Source organism: Helicoverpa zea, chromosome 20 (genome assembly GCF_022581195.2).
Source record: "Helicoverpa zea isolate HzStark_Cry1AcR chromosome 20, ilHelZeax1.1, whole genome shotgun sequence".
In the NCBI taxonomy this organism is placed as follows: Eukaryota; Metazoa; Arthropoda; class Insecta; order Lepidoptera; family Noctuidae; genus Helicoverpa; species Helicoverpa zea.
The window spans coordinates 9,088,472-9,109,731 of NC_061471.1; the positions used below are offsets into that span (position 1 = coordinate 9,088,472).

Below are 21,260 nucleotides of genomic sequence, written 5' to 3' on the forward strand. Positions count from 1 at the left end.
TTGTTTATTTTTTATAATCCTACATGCCTATCCTCCCCGGCCTATGTCCGATAAGTATCGATAAAAATAGTTTTTTTGTAGGAGAAGACAAGAACAGTGCAATAATGAAATTTCTGAGCTTTTATGCGCTTCTCACACTACCCCGCATGAAGCAGCGTAGCGCGCGTGGATGCGTGTTCTTCCGTTGCTGCGTTGTTGTTGTTGCGTTCATGCGGATCACACACATACATGCGGAGAAACATGCACCCTCGCGCGTAGACGCAAGGTATGGCACACCTAATCCCGCAGTGCCGCGCGTGATTTTGAATGGGCGTGACGTGTGTGTTTGAAAATGTTTGAGAACGGCGAATAAATGAGAGCCGCCGTGCGTGGATCTACAAAACGCACCTACGCGCGTGAGTGCGCAAAAAACCCGCACGATGATGCAGATCTGCACTCCCGCAGGAACGCGCGTAGGTGCGTCGACACGCAATGTGCAGCATGATGCGGGGCAGTGTGAAAATCGCCTTAGGGTTAGAACAAACAAAATAATTAACCTCAAGGTAAAAAGAAACTACAAAATATGCTTCAATTAATTATTTATTTTGCTATTGTCTTTTAAAAAAACTTAAATGCAAATTATGACCCCTTCTTACACCGGGGAAGCGTGTACATGTTTGGTGAAAAAGTTTTGTTATTTGGATATAATATATTGATTGATTGAGATTCTCTAGTTCTCAGAAGAAGTCCTGGGCACGTAGGAGAATATTACTGAGGACTTGGCTGGCACCAGCAGATTGTCAGCTGGTTCGGCGTTGTGGTTGGAGTAACTGAAAAGAAAATAAACCATTAGAAAACTCTCATTCAAACTTCTCATCCCATTTAGTGGAGCTGCCAGAGTCATTTTTTGGCACAATAAATGTTTGGCAATGACCCTCAAACTAGGCTACAGCCTGTGTCTTGAGGATCCGAGTTGCGAGCGTACGTTGATAAAGTTTATCCATAAAAAAATAAGCTCTTCCTTTATTTTTGTAGGGATGTACAAAGGAGTACATAGGGGTAGTACATAAGGGAGTACATAAGTGAGTACACAATAAGTGTGCCAGTAGCAGTAAATACTGATTTACTATAGGGGAAATAAAAAGTGAGTACTCACTTGGTGTAAAGTCGCACGCCATGCGACATGTAGTGCGGCGTGAGTGCGGCCGGCACTGACGTCAGCAGCGTCAGGTTGCCGCGCTGCTCCTCCGCCGAGGGGTTGAACAGCGCCAGGTAGCCGGTGTGGCCTGCCTTCCATCTACGAGACAAATGGGGTTAGTAAGAAAATATTATATCAAAATAAAATCAAAAATATCCATCATTTGAGAAATATTTCGATAATTTTTAAAGAATTTGTTTTTCTTATAGCATAGGCTGTATAGTAGGAATAGATACCTACTCGTTTTGTTATGTAACAAAAATTATCTATAATATTTACTACCATTATCACAGACTAATATACTAATATTAGTCTATGCCATGATTAGCCATGATTATAATTAGAATCCCCATACCTACATAGAAAATAGACATACATCACTGCTTTTTTTGGTGACACTCAAATGCAAAAAACGAAAACAGACTTCTTAATACTTTTAAAAAAAAACTTAAAATAATTTAAAATAACTTTTGAAAATGCTAGCAAAGATATTTTTGTGCATACTTCAATTCTAACGCAAATAGATTTTTTTGACATATTAATTCATCAAAATCAAACATAATTTGTATAATCGTTCTCACCTAGCGACAGCAAGCAGTGTGTTGAGTGAGGAGTTCCTGGCGGGAACTCCGGAGACGGCGTAGTCGCCGTGTTGGATGCTGGCGTCCTCACGCAGCGACACCAAGTGCGATAGCGCTTCAGCCTGCAAGATTACATAACGTTTTGTCAGTGTCAAACAATACTACGCAAAGGGTTTCTGAAATATTATTTTGTTCCAAATCGGAACAGTTAAAATCGCCTCTTGCTTTTCCTGCAAAGTTGCTCTTAACGTAACTTTAAAGAAAATAATTTGACAGAATTTTGGGAAAAATTAATTGTATTTTTGCAACAACGAAAAACATCCAATACAAAAAGGTTTCACTTGGTTGCATTTTAAGACACTCGGCAATACAAAATATTGCTTGCTTAAATTTTATGGGACGAAAAACGAAAAGGAGAACTAAGATGATACAAGCAGGTCTATTAAACAGTATACTCACTGTGACAGTCTGATTGTCATCGCTCTCAATCTGCTTGAGGTTGAGGACAGGCGCGGCGGGCAGCAGCAGTGCGAACGGCACCAACTCAGGCGCAGCCTCCGGTGATGTCTTCAGCTGGACATACAAACAAATACACATTAGTTACTGCTTGAAGGTACGTAGTTTAAAAGGAAGTCGCTTATACTGTTTGAATGTTAAGATTAAAAATGTTAAGATGTTTTGCACCTCATGGAAATATACATGCTTGCAGTAACTTATGCTTGCGAGAATTTAATGAATTCGTAAGTAAACTCATCATCCTTGGTCTTGTAGTATTGCAGGTACTATAGATTCCGGATTTAATTCGTATATACACAAACACTTAATAAACAATTTCTCATTACGATTACAAATAAAATCAAGATTTATATTGCTCAATCCGATAATGCCCTGTATAACTGCATTTCCTATCACGCAAAGTCGTTTCTATTTCCCTAGATCGCGAGATCGCTTTTAGCGATAAGACCGCCCATTGTGTCACCGACTTCAAAATTTTTGTTTGTTCTTGTTGATTTTTAATTGGTCTGCATAATAAGGAATATATCTATCTATAGTAAGTTCAACTCAGTCGTGCGCGCGGCCCTATGTGTGGGTAACCCTTGTACATATACAGTGACTTTGTGTGCGTGACAAGAGGTACAGTCGGGTACAAATACAGTTATTTAGGGGTTGTATACGGCTGTTTAAAGTACAGTTATTACGTAATTTAGTTTATTTATTTATAATGATTCTGTTTCGCTACTTGAAAAATCAAATGATGAATTTTCGGATTCGCTACTTTCACCAATGTTAATTATAAATTCTGACTCCATGTCAAAATGTCTATAGTATTCTTCTTTTTTCTTTTGTACATGTCGACAAGTATTACTCAACATCCCTTCATCAATAGGGTATTACATGCATTTTTGAAATATATCTTAAATAAATTCTTTAGTCTTAATATCTCTCTAAAAAATTAAAAATATTTTTTTTTCTCACGTTATGTACGAATATAAATTAATTGTTTTATCATAATTTCAAATTTCGCGCGTATTTCGCGAAAACGCGGCACACAACGGACGCCATGATTGTTTTTTGGTCATGACGTCATTACGTTAGTAAACAAACTACAGCTGTCAGTAATACATATTTTGATATGTATTGAAAATTTTAATAATGAGTAATTATGCTCCGTATCGTTGGTATGTTGTTTCTGAATGTGAGAACACTAGTGTAAAAACACCAGACAAATTATGGATTCAAGTACCAGTGGATATAAATATGAGAAACACTTGGTTAAAAGTTGCGAGACGAGATCCCGGACTGTTATCAGATAAATCTCGTTTATACTTTTGTGAAGATCACTTTGATGTAAGTAACTGTATTAACATTACCTATCTAATGAAATATACTCTTTAATGATAGGTTAACTACTTCAAGAATCAATACTTTGGGAAATGTGGATAATATTTAGAGGTTATACACTTTTGTTTACTACCGTAATGACGTCATTAGCATGGCGGCGACATTTCGTAGTGTTCAAAGACAGATAAAAAAACCTAAAAACTTTAAACTGCAATAAAAAATATATTTATGTACCTTACGAAGTGAAACTAACATTTCCCGATTGCTTTTCCTCTAAACAATCATTGTAATACACTTTTAATTTTTTTCTCATCTAGACTAAAATACCCTATTTGACTTAAACGTTCATTTATGAGTTTCATTATTTCCGTCTTATTTTGGTCGACATTATGCGAAGCAATATAATTTTTTAAAATTCCCCACACATTTTGTTTCCATTATTATACTAAATTATAGGTCTTTTACATTCTTAGTCCACACATTTATTTATTGTCCGCGTACCCCGAGCTAGAAAATATGTAAGGAGTATTTAATTCATCTTAGATATTTCACTTCATTTATTTCTTAGATACTGTCAATGTCAATTTGAAAAGCCGTATGAGAAAATACTGATAAACTGTAAAATGTAATAATAAAAAGCTTTGAATGTTGTTTCATTTTTTTGAAACGCTACCTGACTCCTTAAAACATTTTCTCCGTGAAGAACTAGACATTTTCGTAAACGACTGTACCCATAACAAAAAGCGATGAGAACACGTCATGCTCGGACGACGTCACTGTCACACGAATGAAAGTTGTATATTTACAAGCCGACGCACACATAGGGCCGCGCGCAAATCTGAGTTGAACTATCTATATCTATCTAGAAAAACTAAAAACAAAATTAAAATTCACAAACGAACCTGCAGTGCGGGCCACTTGCCGAGCTTAGCTTGTATGTTTTCAGCGGCGGCCGTGACGTCATCGCCGACGTGCACGGGCGCGGCGTGACGCGGCCGCAGTGACGTCACGTTGCGCAGGAGTTTGTATAGCTCCACGCGGTCGCCTTCTTCCTTGATTGTGAATACTGATGAACCTGGGAATGGAAACAAGAATCAGTAATTGTTGGATGATAAAAATACCTATATTTATTTGTGTTTCACGGTTTACATAAAGCTATATATTCTAAGTCGTTTTGCGAATACCAATACAAAAAATACAATTGTATATGACTTATATCTTTATACAGATAGTTTGGTTATAAATTGCATGCCTCGCCTTGCGATATTTAAAAAAAACGCAAAAGTTATCGTGTAATGGTGCAATTTACAAGATACACTACTGGATTATTGAAATTTAAAGCTTCTATATTGATGTGGGGAACTGAGATATTGGGATATGTACCACATCTATCTCAGTTCCCCCTTGCACTTAAACAATTCATATATGTAACTTTCATATGATTTCTAACACCTACATCAAAGCAAATCAATATCGTCTATTCAATTAGGTCCATATTTTACTCACCAGTGCCAGGGTTCTCGCTAGCCTGATCGACGATATTAGACCACCTATCCAGCAACTCCCTCAGTTTGGGCTGGTCGCTGGTCTGCGTGTGGCGCCAGTAAGTATAGTACGTATGATCGGCGGCAGGGTCGCTACCGTGACCTGATTGTGGCACCTCGTCCTTGAGTGTCGCGTTGACAACCACTGTGCGGACTTTGTTTAATCTGGTGAAGAAAGATGATGAATTTAAATTGTGGAAAATAAGTCGCATGTTTTGTAAGGACTTGAGTTCTTTAGAAATTGCATAGAAATGACTTGGTTTCATTATGTATATGTATTTATGGTCAGATAATAATGAAGTTTAGACTTTTAGAGAGATCGAAGACAGATTTGCTGCTACTGTTCTAACCAGATAAACAAGCAAGCATGGGTTCAATAGGTACTTTGAAAATAATAACAAAGCCAATGCCGGAAAATGGCGCTTCTTTTCAGGTGGCTGTCGACCAAACCTTGATATCTTTAGCTGGCTAAGCTGTTCCCCGCCGTTTCACCCGCGTCCCTAACAAATTCCCATACCCGAATAATAAGCAACCTATTGTGTTTATCATGGTTGATAAACCATATAAGTGGGCTTGGCATACCTGACTCCAGCAGCACCGGCCTTCATCCAAGCTTTGAGCACATTATCGAACTCCTTGACCACCTCTTCATTGTTGAAGTTGAGGTCCGCTTGAGACTCCTCGTATTGGTGCAGGTAGTGAGCTTTACGGTCCTCGTTGTATGTCCATGCTGATGTGTTGAGGGTTGAAACCTGGGGGATGATGAAGGAAGGTATTGAATGGATTTTGTATGATACTACCAGAGACTAAGAAGTAGAGATTAAGAAGTCTATAATGGTTTAATATTGTGAATAAATTAACTAAAATAGTTTTTTGTGTCTTCACCCGTAATGTGTTACTCAATTCCTTTTTGGTGTACAATTTATTATTTTCTAAACGTGTGTCTTTTTCTCTATATAGGTATAGATTGTGCTTAATTTTCTCCCTAAAAATTTTTACAATCGTCTGTTATCTAAAATCCTACATCAAAACCATTTAGATCTAGATTTGGCAAAAAAATCTCTTACCAAGATGGAAACAGTTTTTTTTATATTTGACAAGAAAGTAACCCCTAGTATATAACGTACCCAGTTATTAGGAGGCAGTCTCTTGTTAGCATCGACATCGAAGTTAGTGCCCTGCTGCCACACGAAGTAGTTATCATATCCCTCCGTATTGTTCTTGCTGAGTTGGAACCAGCGGTGGTCGATCGACACGTAGTTCGGGATTAGATCTACTATGACCCTGAAATGGCGGTAGGTTTTAGTTGGGGAAAAGTAAAAAGTTAGTAATACTGTATAGAAGTGTATGATCTGATCACTTCCATATAGAGCAACAATTCATATTATTGACATCTGAAGGAACTAGATAACATGTAAGTAAGATATATGTATATCAAAATTAATCATTCGTCATTGTACTTGGTCTTATATAAATTAATTTCACATTTGGATGGTAATTTATAAGTTTAGTGAGTGAAAGGTTAGTAGATTTCAGCTCGAACAAAATTCAGACAAGAAAACCGGAAAAAAATATTTCAACAAAGTACATATGCTATAAAAACAATATATAAATACTCACTTAATACCAAACTCCTTAGCCTTCTTAACGAATGCCTCAAAGCTCTCCCGTGCTGTCGGCTCAGCCTCTATATCATACGTAGGCACCGGCATGAAGATGCCCTGCACCTTATAGTTCTGCATCAGCGGCAGGTCAGCTTCCAAAGCGGCATATTGGGCAGACTCCTCGGCGTCAATCAGGGGCCCTTTCTCGAACCTATGTAATATTATTTTAGTGTAAAAGTGTGACTCTTTCACGCTATTTTTCCAATGGTGTTTTTGTACTAGATAAGTTGATGTTTTGAAAAAAAAATGTGTGAGAAAATCACTTTAATAATTCAGTTGTTAATGACTGAGGTACTGCTGTAAAATATGGCAGTGATTAACATTACAAGTATTGCAATTGGCATAGTTAGAAGTTCTATTAGAACCAATTTTATTTACAGCAACATCAAAATAAGAACAAAAATGTATCAAAAATGAAATTTATACTTCCAAAACAAATAAATTAGAACACAAAGACAATCATGCAACCACTTAACATATTTTTTTTTAAAGTTAATATCCCAAGTACCAGGTCTTAGGCTCCGGTGGGGCACACTTAGGGGCGCGGACAATGATGGTGATGGCGCCGGCTAGCATGCACAGCCAGAGAGCCCAGAACAGGATGAACATGGCCCAGCGGAGGTTCACCCAGAACGGGTCCTCCGCGTACTTGAGCAGCTCCTCCTTAGTCAGCCCGGTGAATTGCTGTGGTAGAAAGGATTGTAAATATTTGTGTAGCGTAAACTAAGTTAGTTCTCTTTGTAATTCGCTTCAAAATATAGTTGTAATTATGTATTTGTGTAGTGTGTAGTAATTTCTCTTTGCCATTTGCTTCAAACTCAGATTGACTCGAAAGAGCAATATTTTTTTACTTAGGGTCACATTTTTATTTGTTTAGTCATGTGGTTCAAAACATAGGTCTAAAAAACACATGCCCAAATTTTTGTTAGTCATCCACAAAATAACTAGGGCAGGTGCTATCGAGTTACGTACACACCCAATTGGAGAATATCGTAAATGAAGCTTCTATAAAACCCACAAGGTTCCTACATACTCATTACCTATTCAATTAGTCTTTGAGAAACAAGAGCTCACTGTTCAATTAAAAGTCATAAAACTCATCTCACTGTAAAGTAATAAAGACATGGTCTGTACGCGAGTACGTAGTTATCGGCACGGATATTGAGCCCTGACCTTCACCTGCGCAGAAGCGATTTACTGCCTTATTGCCTTATACGTACGGGTGCGCAAAGCGATCCCCACTCTTCCGCCGAGAGCCCAATATCCGTGCCGGTAACTGTAATTATTATTCTCGATTACTATCGATTCTTATTTCGATTTTTATTGGTTAGATAGTTATCTCATTTTAATAATTTTACAGATCGTTAACTTTTAAGTTACTGGAATAACAAATTAACAAGCCGCTTTCAAAATTCCACTCTGACAGTTCATAACTTATGCTGGCAAAAATGCGCAAATTGGCGGTAAACATCAGAATTTTGTAAAATTGATGAATAACTTCCTTGTAAATTAAAAAAAATTACAATACGAACCTGTGGAGGTGTGGGCTCTTTGCCATTTATAGGAAGTACACTTTTATAAAAAATGCGATTGTAGAAAAATAAATAGTTGGACAAATCTGAACCGAGCCATTTTGAACGAAACATTAATCTTTTTAAACGTATCGTTTTATAGTGACAAAATGTAAATAAATTCAACTAATTCTGTCAATATGAGGTCGACGTTTTCTTGGCTAACGTTCCAACTCGCAGAGACGATCTTTTATTTAAATATAACAATCATCATATAATAATTGAGCATCATATTAGACTGCCAGCTATATTAAAGAGAGTCCACAATAAAAACTTACATTTGAAAATTTTAATTGAAAAAAATGTGTTATTTGTAATGACACACAGATTTTTACAGATTTTCATGCGTTCTTTTTCAATTACTGAAAGGATTCAGGAAAGCTGATTACTCTACGATGAGTGGTCCCATTATAAATCAATCCCTATAAAAATTCACACAACGCAGATAATTAAATATAAATCTTCAAACCAACTCACCCGCTTATTAGCATCGAGCTCGATCTTAGCGTCTCCATTCCTGTGGTCTTCCACCACATACTTGGCGTCAGCCATGTCGACCCTGGTCACGATCTTGGCTTCCTCCTCCTTAGGCAGAAGTTTCTCTTCCGCGCCGTCGGGAGATATCTTCTCCTTGGACTTGGAGAGATTGGTCTTGGATGTGCGGAATTCTGCAGAAAAATGGCAAGATTAATTTGGGGCTTCTTTATAAAAAAAAACCTTGTAAAAGGTTTTTCAAGTAAGAAATTTTGATGGACAAGTGTTAGGTGCTGAAAATCTTTCGTCTTTCTACCTTGAAATACCAGTAAAATTAAACTTAATACGACTGCCTCAGCTATGAAGCAACGTGCTTATGATAAAAACGTAAAGAAGTCTACTTTTGATAAATCAAAGTGTATATTTATAAAATCTTAAAGAAATCTAGCTTCAATAAAATAAACATCCATTGTTTTAATAATACATCTTGATATACAGAAGCTGGGCTACTTTATTACCTATCTAGACGTATTAAATAAATCTTTCGCAGCGAGGTAGGAGGTAGGTAGCTGTACCGCTAGGGCACCGAACTGCCGCAGTACTACATAGGTACACGTTAGGTCAAACGGTTGCCCGCAGCCTAGCCCTTGAATCACCGCCCACGAATAATTTAAGTTACAAGTATGTTACATCATGCTCAAATTGAAATGGTAGTAATAGTCTTAAATTCCTCTAAATGAACAAAACAAATAAAATGCGACGGGGTATCCCGAACCTCAAGCGTCGATAAAATAGAAACGCTTCGATAAAAAACACACTACTCATGAATAAAAACCAACAAAATATTTATTTGAATGTACCTCACGAAATCACGGCAAGAATCTAAAAGGCCCAAATAATTTTAACAACACAATTCTATTCAGTTGATCTGCAAATAGACACACAATTATCACGCTATGTTGTCTCAAACCGCACCGCACGACTTCCCCGTTCAAAACCACAAAAACACAGTTTCTGCCGAAATACACACTAGAATCTATGTAAACATAAGGAGTCCTCCAAAAGAAGTGTAAATTAAAAATATATGCCGTAATACCTGAAAATATTACGTCAGAATGAGTCCTGCTACACCGGGGCACGTTTTCGCACTAACGACCCGCTCACTCGGGACCGAGCGACTAGCGGTATTAAATTCTGGAATAGAAGCTTTCTATTCTTATCTCCTGTCCTTGTCGTGCTAAAAATGTTACCCTCATCCAACGTGTTTCGTCCCCACGTTTTGCAATGAGGTCAAGGTATATAATGCCGGCCCTATGGGCCGTTCACTTTGAAGTTATAAGGGCTTCTTGAACAACTGATATGGTTATTACGAAGTTCAGCCCTTGCGGGTTTGCAGAATTGCTGTCATTATAATAAGTAGTGCAAACTTAGCTACACGCAAAGCACTCTTTATCCTTTTACACCGTTCTTTATTCCATAGTTCTTACCTAGAGATATACATACATATGTCACTGTTCTATTACGATGAACGCACATAAAATAATCCAATCTTGGCTCACTATAAACAGATATTTACGATCCTATCACGACCTAATCAAGATGTATTTATTTATTATATTATAAATTACAAATTACTTCAGCGGAGATGGAACAGATTCCTTTGAAACTTCTACAGGTATTTATTTTATACAGAACTCGACTGATGTGGATATCTTCGACTCAAGGACCGAACTGCGTGCGTACTGAGTTTACCATCAATTATATAAAGGTTCATACATCTTATAATACAAAAAGCATCTCTTTTTAAAAAAAGGTAATCGCAATGCAGGTTGCGAGATGAATTCAACAGTTCCCGAAACTCAGTGGGAGATGCAAGATATTTTTTATTCAAAACCTGATTTATATGGAAGTCGCTTTGCACAAATTATGGCTGTCGACTGAGCAAAAAGAAACTTATGTGATTGATGCGACAAGGGAATCATGTGCAGTATCGCAAAAACAAAAGAACAAAAATGTTATTCCGCCGTCGGAAGACTTCAAGATTGTTTGAAAAGAAATGAACAACAATCCTATGGAATTCAACCAAAATCGGTTGAATATTTTGGTTACTTCAATAATCGATAAGATTTGCAAACCTTGCATACTTCGAATGACTAACGACTATGATTTATTCCATACTAGCTTCCGACAGCAGGTACACCCAATTCCCGCAAGTATAAAAAGTAGCTTGTATGATTCTGCCAAATCAAAATCCATCTCTCAGTTTTAGCGTGAAAGAGTAACAAACATAGACCCTCATACATGCATCCTTATATCAATCAATCAATCAATCAATCATTTTATTTTCTCATCATCAATTATAAGAATATGGTAGTACACAATTATAAGAATATGCATCCTTATAATACAAACTTTCGCATTAGTAGGATCCTAGACCAACTGAAACTTTATAAAAATCCGCACTTTAGCTTGGATGTAAGGAATAATCCTAAACTAAACACTCGAAATAGCAAAGAGAAAAAAATAAAACTCACTCAATAAACTCTTGAGTACTTCGTCAATACACCTCAACAAACACTAGAACACTGACATGGAAGTAGGTAAACTGTCTCGGATTACTCTTAATGGAATAATAGCTCGCTCCCAATTGACAAACACACTCATTTATGGACTGTCGATAATGAGCTTGGATTACTGATGACTTTTACGATACAAACATAATTATTTAGGTACTTCAATTACCGGGAATAATTTTGGAATACCTATTTAGAGTAAGATAGTGTTAAAGTGGTGTGAGATGATAGGTTTTTTTAAGCTTAGGTATTGCCCTTTTTGCATTTGAGTTGAAAGATATTGTTGCGCCCTTCTTGAAGTGCGACTACAATATTCCACAACTGTAGACATTTTCTGAGTTACGCATTTTGATTTGTCATGTCACTTTTGTATGAGACAACAGATTAACGGATTGTAATAATTGACTTCGTACAAATATGCGGAAATTCTTGTGAAATCACGTACGCGATCAGATATCAATCGCATAATATCAATCAAATAATCGTTAGACGTTTAAAATTATAAGGCTGTTTTTTTTTTTATCTGAAGGATCTCAAGGATCTGTTCATAAGGCTGAAGAATTTTTATTAATACACAGTCCTATTCAGGCCTTGCTTATTATATGCTGTCCTATACGGGTTAGAATCCTGTGTAGTATGCTTGTGAGCATCTCGCTTAAATGCTACATTGGTGACACCGACGTGATCGCGCAGATTCAGGACTCGGATCAAGCAGTAACCAAGCAGCGCCAGTGAACGAAGAAGAACGGTGGTTCAGGTTGTGGTCCTACAGTGTTAACATCGTACCGGAGAAAAAGGTTGTGGTACAAACACGAGCGGTGAGCGATTTTATATTTAAAAAATTTCTGATCCAGAAAATTTTTCCGACGCTGACGGTAAAGAATTGGGGACTCCCGTCTCTTGTGAAGTATCGAAAGTCGGACTTCCAATGCGTTGTCCGCCCTTTTGTCCGGAAGAACCAGCTTTATGGTTCGCCCAAATAGAGGGCCAGTTTGTCCTAGGAAGAATAAGTAGCGATACGACAAAATTCTATACCGTGGTTACTCAACTAGGAACGAAGTACGCAATGCAGGTTAAAGACATTATCACAAAGCCGCCAGAGACAAATAAGTATGAAAAATTAAAAACTGAATTAATTAATCGTCTTTCTGCGTCACAGGAAAAGCGGATCCAGCAATTATTAATCCATGAAGAGCTAGGTGATCGCCGGCCTTCTCAGTTTCTACGGCATCTACAAAATTTAGCTGGACCCGCTGGAGCTTCGGATTTTGTGAAAAGTCTGTGGACTAACCGCTTGCCGCAAAATATACAGACAGTGATTGCTTCACAGATTGCCGACCTGCCGGTAGAAAAGCTAGCAGAGATTGCTGACCGGGTGTACGAACTTGTACCATGCACCCCGCAAGTCGCTGCCACCTCCGCGTCTACCAGCACCGCGCCGATTCTAAGGTGGTGGTCCAAGTGACGTTCCGCCACAAGGCCGAGTGCATTTGGCCTATTGAACCCACAAGAGTTTTTTACCACGCTTATCATAAAAGCTGTAATTTCACCAGTGACTGGGTAGATACGCGAAGAGTTAAATACTATAACAGGATACGTAATAGGAAATTCTCGAGCTAATATTTTTGAGGCCGAGGTGTTAAACGATTCGATATAGGTATAAACTACCTTAGACCTTCAAGATGGTAAATAGAGAACTTGGAATGAATATTGTGTGACTGTTTAATTATTTATTAATGACGAACCGGGAGTTTACATTGAATTTCTTGTTAGATGACGCAAGAACAGGATAAATTAATAAGGCTATGAAATTCCAGAAGCATTATTTATGCAGTTATTACTATAACATAAATAGGCTGGATATTTTAAATGAAGTCACCATTTTAATGTTTATTAAGGTAAAAAAAATCCCCTGTAAAGACATTATGCGCAAGTACTCAGCTACACACTTCTTTTGGGACTATGGCAGTATTGAGAATCAATGCATATCATTTTAAATCAGTTCTAGCGTCAAAGGGATCGTAGACAGAAAAACGAAAATTACCTTCTGCCCTCGGCTGAACTTAAGGTAGGGCGTAGCAATCACCAACACAATATTCCGTTAGGACACAACACTTCAAATGAACTATACTTCTGAACTCTCAACACATTTCTATCACAATAGCCTTCGCCGCAAATAACGCACTTTCTTTCCATTAACAAGAACAATGGTCGATTTAACAGTAATACTCCCGATAAATTATGTTACAATTACTTCGAGACAATCTGAACGATAAAACACAAGTCGTAAGTGAGTCGCGCATCTCACGACCACCGCAATAGTAATGAACAAATCACGATGTTTGGAAAATTTGCGAAAACTATAACTTCTTGGGAACTTCTGTGTTTATTTATTACGACAATTCGTTCAAATTGTACCGTTTTTCATTCTAATCTTACACATTATAGGTAAGTTTATTTTTATAACAAGCATTTAAACGGTGTTGTGAGCTTTTAGGTATTAATTGATTTGTACGGTCGTGTCGGATTGCAGTCCGTTGAGTTATGAGAGTGAAGGAATAGTGAGTACATCTGTTTGTGCTCAAGTGCTGGTGCATTATAATATGTCCTGCACAGCTGGCGTCTTGACCGTTGATCAGCTAGGAGGACATGAATTAATTTATTAATGAAGTCACATGCGGGTACCTGTTACGCTTACAGTATAATGTTATGCCAAGGTGATTTCAATGTTTTAAGTAAACTCATTTTCCGATTATAATCGATTTCTATTCTAATGAACACGCGACGGTCGGTATTTAGGTATTATTTATAGGTACATACATATTATGATCCCTAATATTACAATGAAATAGTTTTGTTTTCTTTTACACATGAGGTGGCGTACTTTACATAGAAATGTTATGTGTAATGATGCAATAAGCTATTTATTTTCTAGAGTACTCATGTATTGTTTAAATGTAAATCTGACTCAGATCTCACCAAACAGGACAATTATTTTGAACAGGAAAATTATGTTTTTCCCTCCAGAATTCCCACTTAAAAAAAGAATAAAAGAGGTATATAAATAGTTTCATTACAAAATTTATTTACACAATTTTATAATTACAAAAATATTAAATAAATTCATCTCATTCATATTTTTAAAATCCTTTATTTGATGTTGACCAGAATATCTGGCAAAATAATTAAATCTATGGTTCTTTTTAAAATCTTTAAAACAGACAAATCATTCAGCTGTTTGGTTGCAAGCTATCTAGGAATTGCTGAAATAATCTGTTCCTTTCTCGCTGTATACTATTGGACTCTTGTACAATATTAATTAATCTATCTAACTTCTCCTCTACTGTTCGCTGTCTATTTCTCATTTCTAATGTTATCTTCCTAAAATCTGTATATCTTCTCCTAGTCAACTTTCTTCTAGACTCTTCACTTTGCCCATTAGAAGGTTCCCCATTTTCTGGTAAGTCTGGCTCGAACTTTGAAGGTATAGACAATAATGCTTTGGTTACAGTCTCTGTGGTGCCATCCTGTATTCTCTGCTGAATCTCTGGCTGATATTCCCCATTCACATTATATATCTGCTCAAAAACTTCAAAATATGGCCATTTAACTACAACAACTTCATTTCTGTTTCTCTTTTTTAGTAATCTGATGTATGTTTGCTTTAAATTTCGGAATTTCTTATCACAGCAATCTGGGCCTTTACCAACAGCATTAGCTATGTCTATCCACACATTTTTTTTCTTAACTTTTGGACTTCGAAACTTGTCAACGTTCTGTAGATATAAATTGAGGAGCATTTTGATGCTGGTATGTTCCCAGTGGTCATCTGCATCATCCCCAGCATCTGTCTCCATTATCTCACTTTGGTTTAATTGCATGTACACTTCCTCAGTGTCCAGGTATTCAACAGGTTCAGCTGAAAATAAACTCTTTGGTAATAGCCTTCTTACAAGAGATAAGTCATTGAATGTACAAGCTGCTGAGTCTCAGACATCAATTGGAGTTAGTTGACCAATTTATAACAAGCGGGCCATTCACACACATGTCCTGTGTCAGTGAATTGAATTTGCAGGAAGTTTCTTATCTACACAAGTAGATTGAAATAACACTTGTCTGAGATCAAAGAAAAAAGTAAATAAAAAACATTACCACTCATTTGCAGGATGTCTTCTTCAAATTTCAGTGATTATAAATAATCTTTGATACAAAATAACTTGTAAAAAATGCAAACAAACTGGTGTCTTGCATCATTCAGCGGACGAGAACAAAATGGCGCTGACTGCCGCGGCGAATAAAGCGCTTTATAACCCGACCGAAAGAAAATGTCACTTTGATATAACATAAGTAAATCATTGAATTTAAAGTGTTGCATACTTTCTGTCTAAAATCGCATTCATACATTTTGAAAGTGTCGCAGAAGAATAACAGAATTGTTAAATACAGAAAATTGAGAAAAATATCGAAACAATAAAATTAAAATGTAGAAGGCGAAAGATCTTCCTAATTTGACCGGATTGCATCGTAGCTTTGACGTTTGCTGTCGACCTTGTTATCTTTGCCTTTCATTGATAACGTCATGACACAATAAAATTGATAACGGGCGGAGACAAGAACACCAAGGCTCCTTATTTGAATACGAACTTGATGAAAATGACGTCACAATGAAATTCAATAAGTTTTTATAACGCAATCACAGAACATAAGAATGGTAAAAAAGTGCAATTATGCATTTAATGATGAAATTATGTAAAAATCTTAGTATTTTAACTGATCAAACGATAGAAATACCTGTATCCGACTCAGGGATGGGCTTGTAAGATGCAACGTGTTCGTCTTCTTTCACCTGCCCTCCATCTATGGAGAGATGGTTTTTCCGTGGCTCCGACATGATGAATTAGGGACTCGGACAACCGGTTTTGCAATACCAAGAAAGTAGCCCCTTTCCCTTCCGACAATTTATAATAATTAACTTTCACAAAGTGCTTTGAGCTCGTTCCTCAACAGCTGTCAGTTTTTCAATCAGCCGAACGAATGATAAAAAGAACAAGTTAGTTGAAAGACTGGAAGACCGGTAACCCATGCCACGCCTACAATGAAGCAGCTCAGCAAACTCTAGTTCATTCTTGCAGGAATATATCTTCTGTGGTGATTCCAAAAGTTCCAAATATATAATCTGTAGAGGAGGTAGAGGAAAGGAAAACCTTTTTGAAATCGGGGAAATCATGGGGAAATCATAGAGATAACTATCTCTACAGGGACTCCTTAGGCTGTATCGCGACTTTATAATTGTGTTTAACTGTTAACAGCGCTTTTATTATACGTACCTCTTTGTATTATTATATTCGTTCATTGATTATTATTTTATTCTACATAATAAATTTCTCTGTGGTGTATTTATGATTATGTATTGCTAAAGTTTTCTACAGGCCATTTCTGGTTCTAGTTCTTCCTGCTATAATATTTTATTTACACCCAGTTGCACAAAGCTCACCATTAAATAAACTACACTAATGGTTCATTATAGCTAATACATTCCTTAACTTAATGGTGTTGCACGAAACCATTGAAACTGAGATTGAAACAATATTGCCAGTGAATTGTAATGATAGGAAGTGAATGAATGGATTCGTTACATTTCTTCAACATACCTTATTTTTGAAAAAATGTCTGTATGACATATTTTTGACTGGATACACGTTTGATTGATAATTTGTTTGTTTACAAAGGGTTTTGCGGGTTTTGTGAATTAAGCGTAGTTTCCGTGCGTAAATTGTAAATATTTTGATTTCTTGAAAACATGGAAAGGAAGAAGAGGGTTCGTCGCGCCAACTATACCGCAGAAGAAAGAACATTGTTAGCGGAACTCGTGACGAAGTAAGTGTTAACTATTTTTTTCCCTACAATAAAGGATAACACAGATCCACGGATCCTGTTGTCCGACTACATATAAAAGTGACCAACCTCCTAAGCTGCAATACTTTTATGTAAGGAACACAACATATAGGATCCCTGCTAGTTCTGATTTATTACAATTCCTTCCACCGTAAACCAGCACTTCTTTAAGCTCATTGTTTTGTCTAAATCATAGGTACTTATTTTTCAGATATAAGCATATTATTGAAGACAAAAGAATTGGAGGAATTTACATCAGAAAAAAGAAAGAGGCCTGGGGAGTTATCAAAAACAAATATAACAGTAATTGTACGACTGGTGCTAGAGAGGTCGAGCATTTAAAGGCACTCTATGATAATATGAAACAAAAATCACGTAAGACTGTTGCAGAAAATAATGTAAGTATTGAATTAATGTGTAAATCTATTATTTAATGCATGAAGTATACGCTTCAACCTTATGATGATATTTTTATTTCAGAAAATGGAATATATGAATAGTAGAGTGCAGGATATTGTGAAGCAGGAAGATGTAGAAAAAGCATTTAACAATTTTAAAGAAGATAAGGTGTATTTGACAGCATATTTTTTATCAAATTTGAAATAGTTTGTAGATGTATGTTACGATTTCCACTTATTTATTCTAGGTATAATATAGGTAGGTAAGAGTGCATCTACATGGTGCAAGTAGCTTGCGCATGTTACATGCATTTTAACAACGTACCGATCTAGGGATTTGCGCATGCACCGAAGCGAAATACCCACCCGCGTGCTCTGTTGCGTGCGAGCGGGTCACATATTAATTTGTTCCAGCTATATGCACCATGTAGAAGTACCCTCAGCTATGCATAAATACCGCTAAACCATTTTGTATTGCATTTCTAGGTACAAATGAACAAAACAGGCGAAGGTGTCTGGAAGCCGAAATCCACAGACTGTGATTCCAAAACATTAGCAGTCATAGAAGTCCAAGTGGAGCCATTACCCAACCCATATGATAGTGCAGCTGCTTATTTTAAAGGTTTCTATGCCAAAACATGTTACCTAATGTTTCTATTTTGATTGTATATGATGCCTAATACAATTTTGTTTCGGTTTTAGAAACGGACCCCTTACATGAGTTGTTGCCATATACTCCAGAATCGGACGAAAACAATATATCTGATAGCACTCATATAGGCTTAACCCCAGCTGAAAGTACAGTTGTGCAGAATGATCAAGGTAGTTTCATACTCTGCATTATTTTTTTGTGTATAAAGTATGTCAGTTTTGTATGTTTTTGTTATTTAGAGATCTTTATTTTTCAGATCAAGGCGTGCCCAAAACTATCTCTAATAAAGTGATAACTCCATCTCGGTGTAAATTTGTGAAGAAGAAACTAGGTACCAAGTTACTGATTATTTTTTGTACACGCTATAGGAACCTGTGCGATCGTAAATAACAGGGGCCTTATTCTGCTAAGTTAATAATCTCAAAATTGAATCGCAATAGCAGTTTTAACCTTAGCGGCCATTCTGCCACTAATATAAATCCAATCGTATTCCAATGACATTCAATTGGTTTGCGATTGGTCTGCCATTTTGGTGACTTTGGTCTATACGGTAGTTTGCTCTACAATCATATTGCTGACAGAAAACAAAATGATTCATTATTGAATGACAGAAAAGGATAAAAACGTTTATTTTAAAGAAAAAATACACATACGCTTCAATCGTAATTGAGTCGTGATTGGATCTCAGTCGAATGTGAATCGTATGCGCTTAAGTAAAATTAGGAGAATCGGGCCCCAGTTCTACACACAGGATGATATTGTCTCCTTGTTTGTTGCAAATGATATGTCAACTTTGTTTGAAATTTCAGTGCCCAAGAAAATTATAAAGGATAATTCTGTAGAGGCTCTTAAGAGGCTTTATTTCAAGAAAAAAATACAAAATGCCCAAATGGAGCGCAGGAAGTTAGCTCTTGAAATTTTGTTCATGAAAGAGGAACACAAATTAAAAATGGAAATCTTAAAAAAGAAAATGTTATAAAAAAATCAGTTTTGGTACTTATCTTGGTTTTTAATTAAACTTATCAATAGTAAGTATGTATATACACATATCCTACTAATAATGACAACTACTCATGTTATGAACACGAAAGTCCGTTTGTTTACTACGCTTTGACGCAAAAACTACTTAACCAATCATAACCATTATTTATAAGGTACTTATTTATCTTACAGCTTAAGAAAACATGGAATTTATAAGTGCAGTTCTGACTGATACTGCAGTCTGATTTGGTTCGTCTGGTATACTAATTATATCATCCATCGTAATGTCAATATCACAAGGAGGTTCCACCTCATCCAAATCAATGCACATATTGTGGAGTACTGCACAAGCCACAATCACCTGCAATACAGTAGAAGTTTTATTCAGGGTAATCCCTTTCTCCAGGCATGGACACCGCCGCTTCCATATACCAAAGCATCTCTCCACTGCGCTGCGGGTTGCAATGTGGCATTTGTTGTATGCCTCTTCGGCAGATGTTTGTGGTTGGCTAATAGGCACCAACAAAAAGTTTTTATTAAAATAACCACTATCTCCCAAAAGGTAGTGATTTCCATATCTCCCACTTTCAAAATCTGCACATAAGTGTGAGTTATTAAAAATTGTACAGTCATGAACTGATCCAGGCCATCGAGCAACAATATCCCTAATTTTTACGTCAGCGTCACACACTACTTGTACATTAAAAGAGAAAAATCCCTTTCTGCATCGAAACATTTCGGAGAGGATACCCCCTCTACTAATAATTTTTATGTGTGTGCAATCTACTGCTCCTGCTACTCTTGGCAATCCACCAATTTTGTGAAATCCTTCCGCCACATCCCTGAGCTCTTCGCGGTTGGGCATTTTTATATACGCGGAGCTCAGTTCCGCCAGTTTACGGGAAACTCTTTGGATTATGCGGCAAACGGTAGATTTGTGGATCCCGATCAGGTCATCAAGCACTGCCTGGGAAGTTCCGGTGGCAATGAACCTTAAAAAAAAAAGCAGCTGGGTCAAGCCATTAATTGGCTTGTTTCTTTCGGTTAATGGTTCTATATCCAGAATGTTTCGGATTTGCAAAACTGCGTGCTTGGATATTCGATATCGGATTCTAAAGTCTTCACCGTCATATTTTGAAAAAATGTCCATCCTATCTGGGAAACGGCGATGATGATGTAGAAAATCTTCTTCATGATCAGATAACGAAGAAAGACTGGATAAAGACATTTTATGCCAAGACAACACTGTCCCAAAGACAAAAATATTACACTGGACTCGGTTTTCATTAACTTTAATCCGATATATAACTTTCTTCTATGACTTTAATGGACCCTTTTAGGCTCTTTAATATTCTAACCTAAACAACATCAACTAATAACATTAAATGCTTATAATGATGATTTGTGCAACCCAAAACTGCACTAAAGTCGTCGTTTGACATTTCATTAGTTAAGAATGGAACTTTAAAAAATGACATTATAACCCGTGCCGATAAAGAATGGGATTAGAAATTGCGACAGCTGTATTTACCTCTCGCTCATACACTATAGCACATGAGCGAGAGTTGAATACAGCTGAAAAGGAACTAATCACAAACTCACATTACTAACGAGTTTTTTGAGCGTCACCGCCCATACATTGTCATACAGGTTCGCACATAACGCGACTAGTCACTAACCAGTTACGGCCAGTTTCTTCATCAAAAGCTAAAGTTAAAGTAATGTCTAAAGTAAAAGTAACGGTCAAATTCGTTTTTTCAAGGCTAAACTGGCAAAATTCATAGAAAAATTGAATTTAACCGTTACTTTCACTTTAGACATTCCTTTAGCCACAACTTTAACTTTAACTTTTGATGAAGAAACTGGCCGTTAGTAACGCGTTGGCGACTGATAGCGCGCGACGCGTCG

The 21,260-nt window shown here is 36.9% G+C and overlaps 4 protein-coding genes across 7 annotated transcripts; 1 reads left to right on the forward strand and 3 right to left on the reverse strand.

Annotated features, from left to right (window-relative positions):
• Window positions 1-561: 561 nt before the first annotated feature.
• On the reverse strand, window positions 562-16,478 carry LOC124640051. The gene is made up of 12 exons (XM_047177648.1): window positions 16,218-16,478; window positions 8,857-9,047; window positions 7,317-7,492; window positions 6,765-6,959; window positions 6,272-6,428; window positions 5,727-5,896; window positions 5,107-5,309; window positions 4,503-4,675; window positions 2,218-2,331; window positions 1,759-1,880; window positions 1,136-1,276; window positions 562-809 (listed from the first exon to the last, which is right to left on the reverse strand). Exons 1-12 carry the CDS (start codon window positions 16,315-16,317, stop codon window positions 710-712), a joined length of 1,842 nt encoding a protein of 613 aa, XP_047033604.1. The 5' UTR covers window positions 16,318-16,478; the 3' UTR covers window positions 562-709.
• On the reverse strand, window positions 14,492-16,129 carry LOC124640055. Its single transcript, XM_047177654.1, has 2 exons — window positions 15,579-16,129; window positions 14,492-15,345 (listed from the first exon to the last, which is right to left on the reverse strand). The coding sequence occupies exons 1-2, from the start codon at window positions 15,583-15,585 to the stop codon at window positions 14,657-14,659; spliced, it is 696 nt and encodes a 231-aa protein (XP_047033610.1). The 5' UTR covers window positions 15,586-16,129; the 3' UTR covers window positions 14,492-14,656.
• A 529-nt stretch (window positions 16,479-17,007) lies between the features above and the next one.
• Window positions 17,008-19,371, forward strand: LOC124640053. Of its 4 annotated transcripts, XM_047177651.1 has the most exons (8): window positions 17,008-17,028; window positions 17,156-17,303; window positions 17,533-17,719; window positions 17,802-17,888; window positions 18,206-18,341; window positions 18,422-18,541; window positions 18,628-18,702; window positions 19,181-19,371. In XM_047177651.1, exons 2-8 carry the CDS (start codon window positions 17,227-17,229, stop codon window positions 19,348-19,350), a joined length of 852 nt encoding a protein of 283 aa, XP_047033607.1. In that variant the 5' UTR covers window positions 17,008-17,028; window positions 17,156-17,226; the 3' UTR covers window positions 19,351-19,371. The 4 variants fall into 4 exon arrangements, with proteins under 4 accessions (XP_047033607.1, XP_047033608.1, XP_047033609.1 ...); XM_047177653.1 differs by lacking the exon at window positions 17,008-17,028 and having other exon boundaries at window positions 17,036-17,303; window positions 18,611-18,702; XM_047177650.1 differs by lacking the exon at window positions 17,008-17,028 and having other exon boundaries at window positions 17,036-17,303.
• On the reverse strand, window positions 19,360-20,792 carry LOC124640052 (putative nuclease HARBI1). The gene has a single exon (XM_047177649.1). The coding sequence runs from the start codon at window positions 20,578-20,580 to the stop codon at window positions 19,546-19,548; it is 1,035 nt and encodes a 344-aa protein (XP_047033605.1). The 5' UTR covers window positions 20,581-20,792; the 3' UTR covers window positions 19,360-19,545.
• Window positions 20,793-21,260: the final 468 nt, after the last annotated feature.

Coding starts and splice junctions, on each gene's coding strand:
- LOC124640051 (XM_047177648.1), bottom strand. CDS start 16,317: ATGTCGGAGCCACGGAAAAACCATCTCTCCATAGATGGAGGGCAGGTG. Junction 4,676..5,106: donor TAGCGAGAACCCTGGCACTG/GTGAGTAAAATA, acceptor TTCCATTCCCAG/GTTCATCAGTATTCACAATC. Junction 2,332..4,502: donor GCAAGTGGCCCGCACTGCAG/GTTCGTTTGTGA, acceptor TTGTATGTCCAG/CTGAAGACATCACCGGAGGC.
- LOC124640053 (XM_047177651.1), top strand. CDS start 17,227: ATGGAAAGGAAGAAGAGGGTTCGTCGCGCCAACTATACCGCAGAAGAA. Junction 18,542..18,627: donor AGTTGTGCAGAATGATCAAG/GTAGTTTCATAC, acceptor TTTATTTTTCAG/ATCAAGGCGTGCCCAAAACT. Junction 18,703..19,180: donor ATTTGTGAAGAAGAAACTAG/GTACCAAGTTAC, acceptor TTGAAATTTCAG/TGCCCAAGAAAATTATAAAG.
- LOC124640052 (XM_047177649.1), bottom strand. CDS start 20,580: ATGTCTTTATCCAGTCTTTCTTCGTTATCTGATCATGAAGAAGATTTT.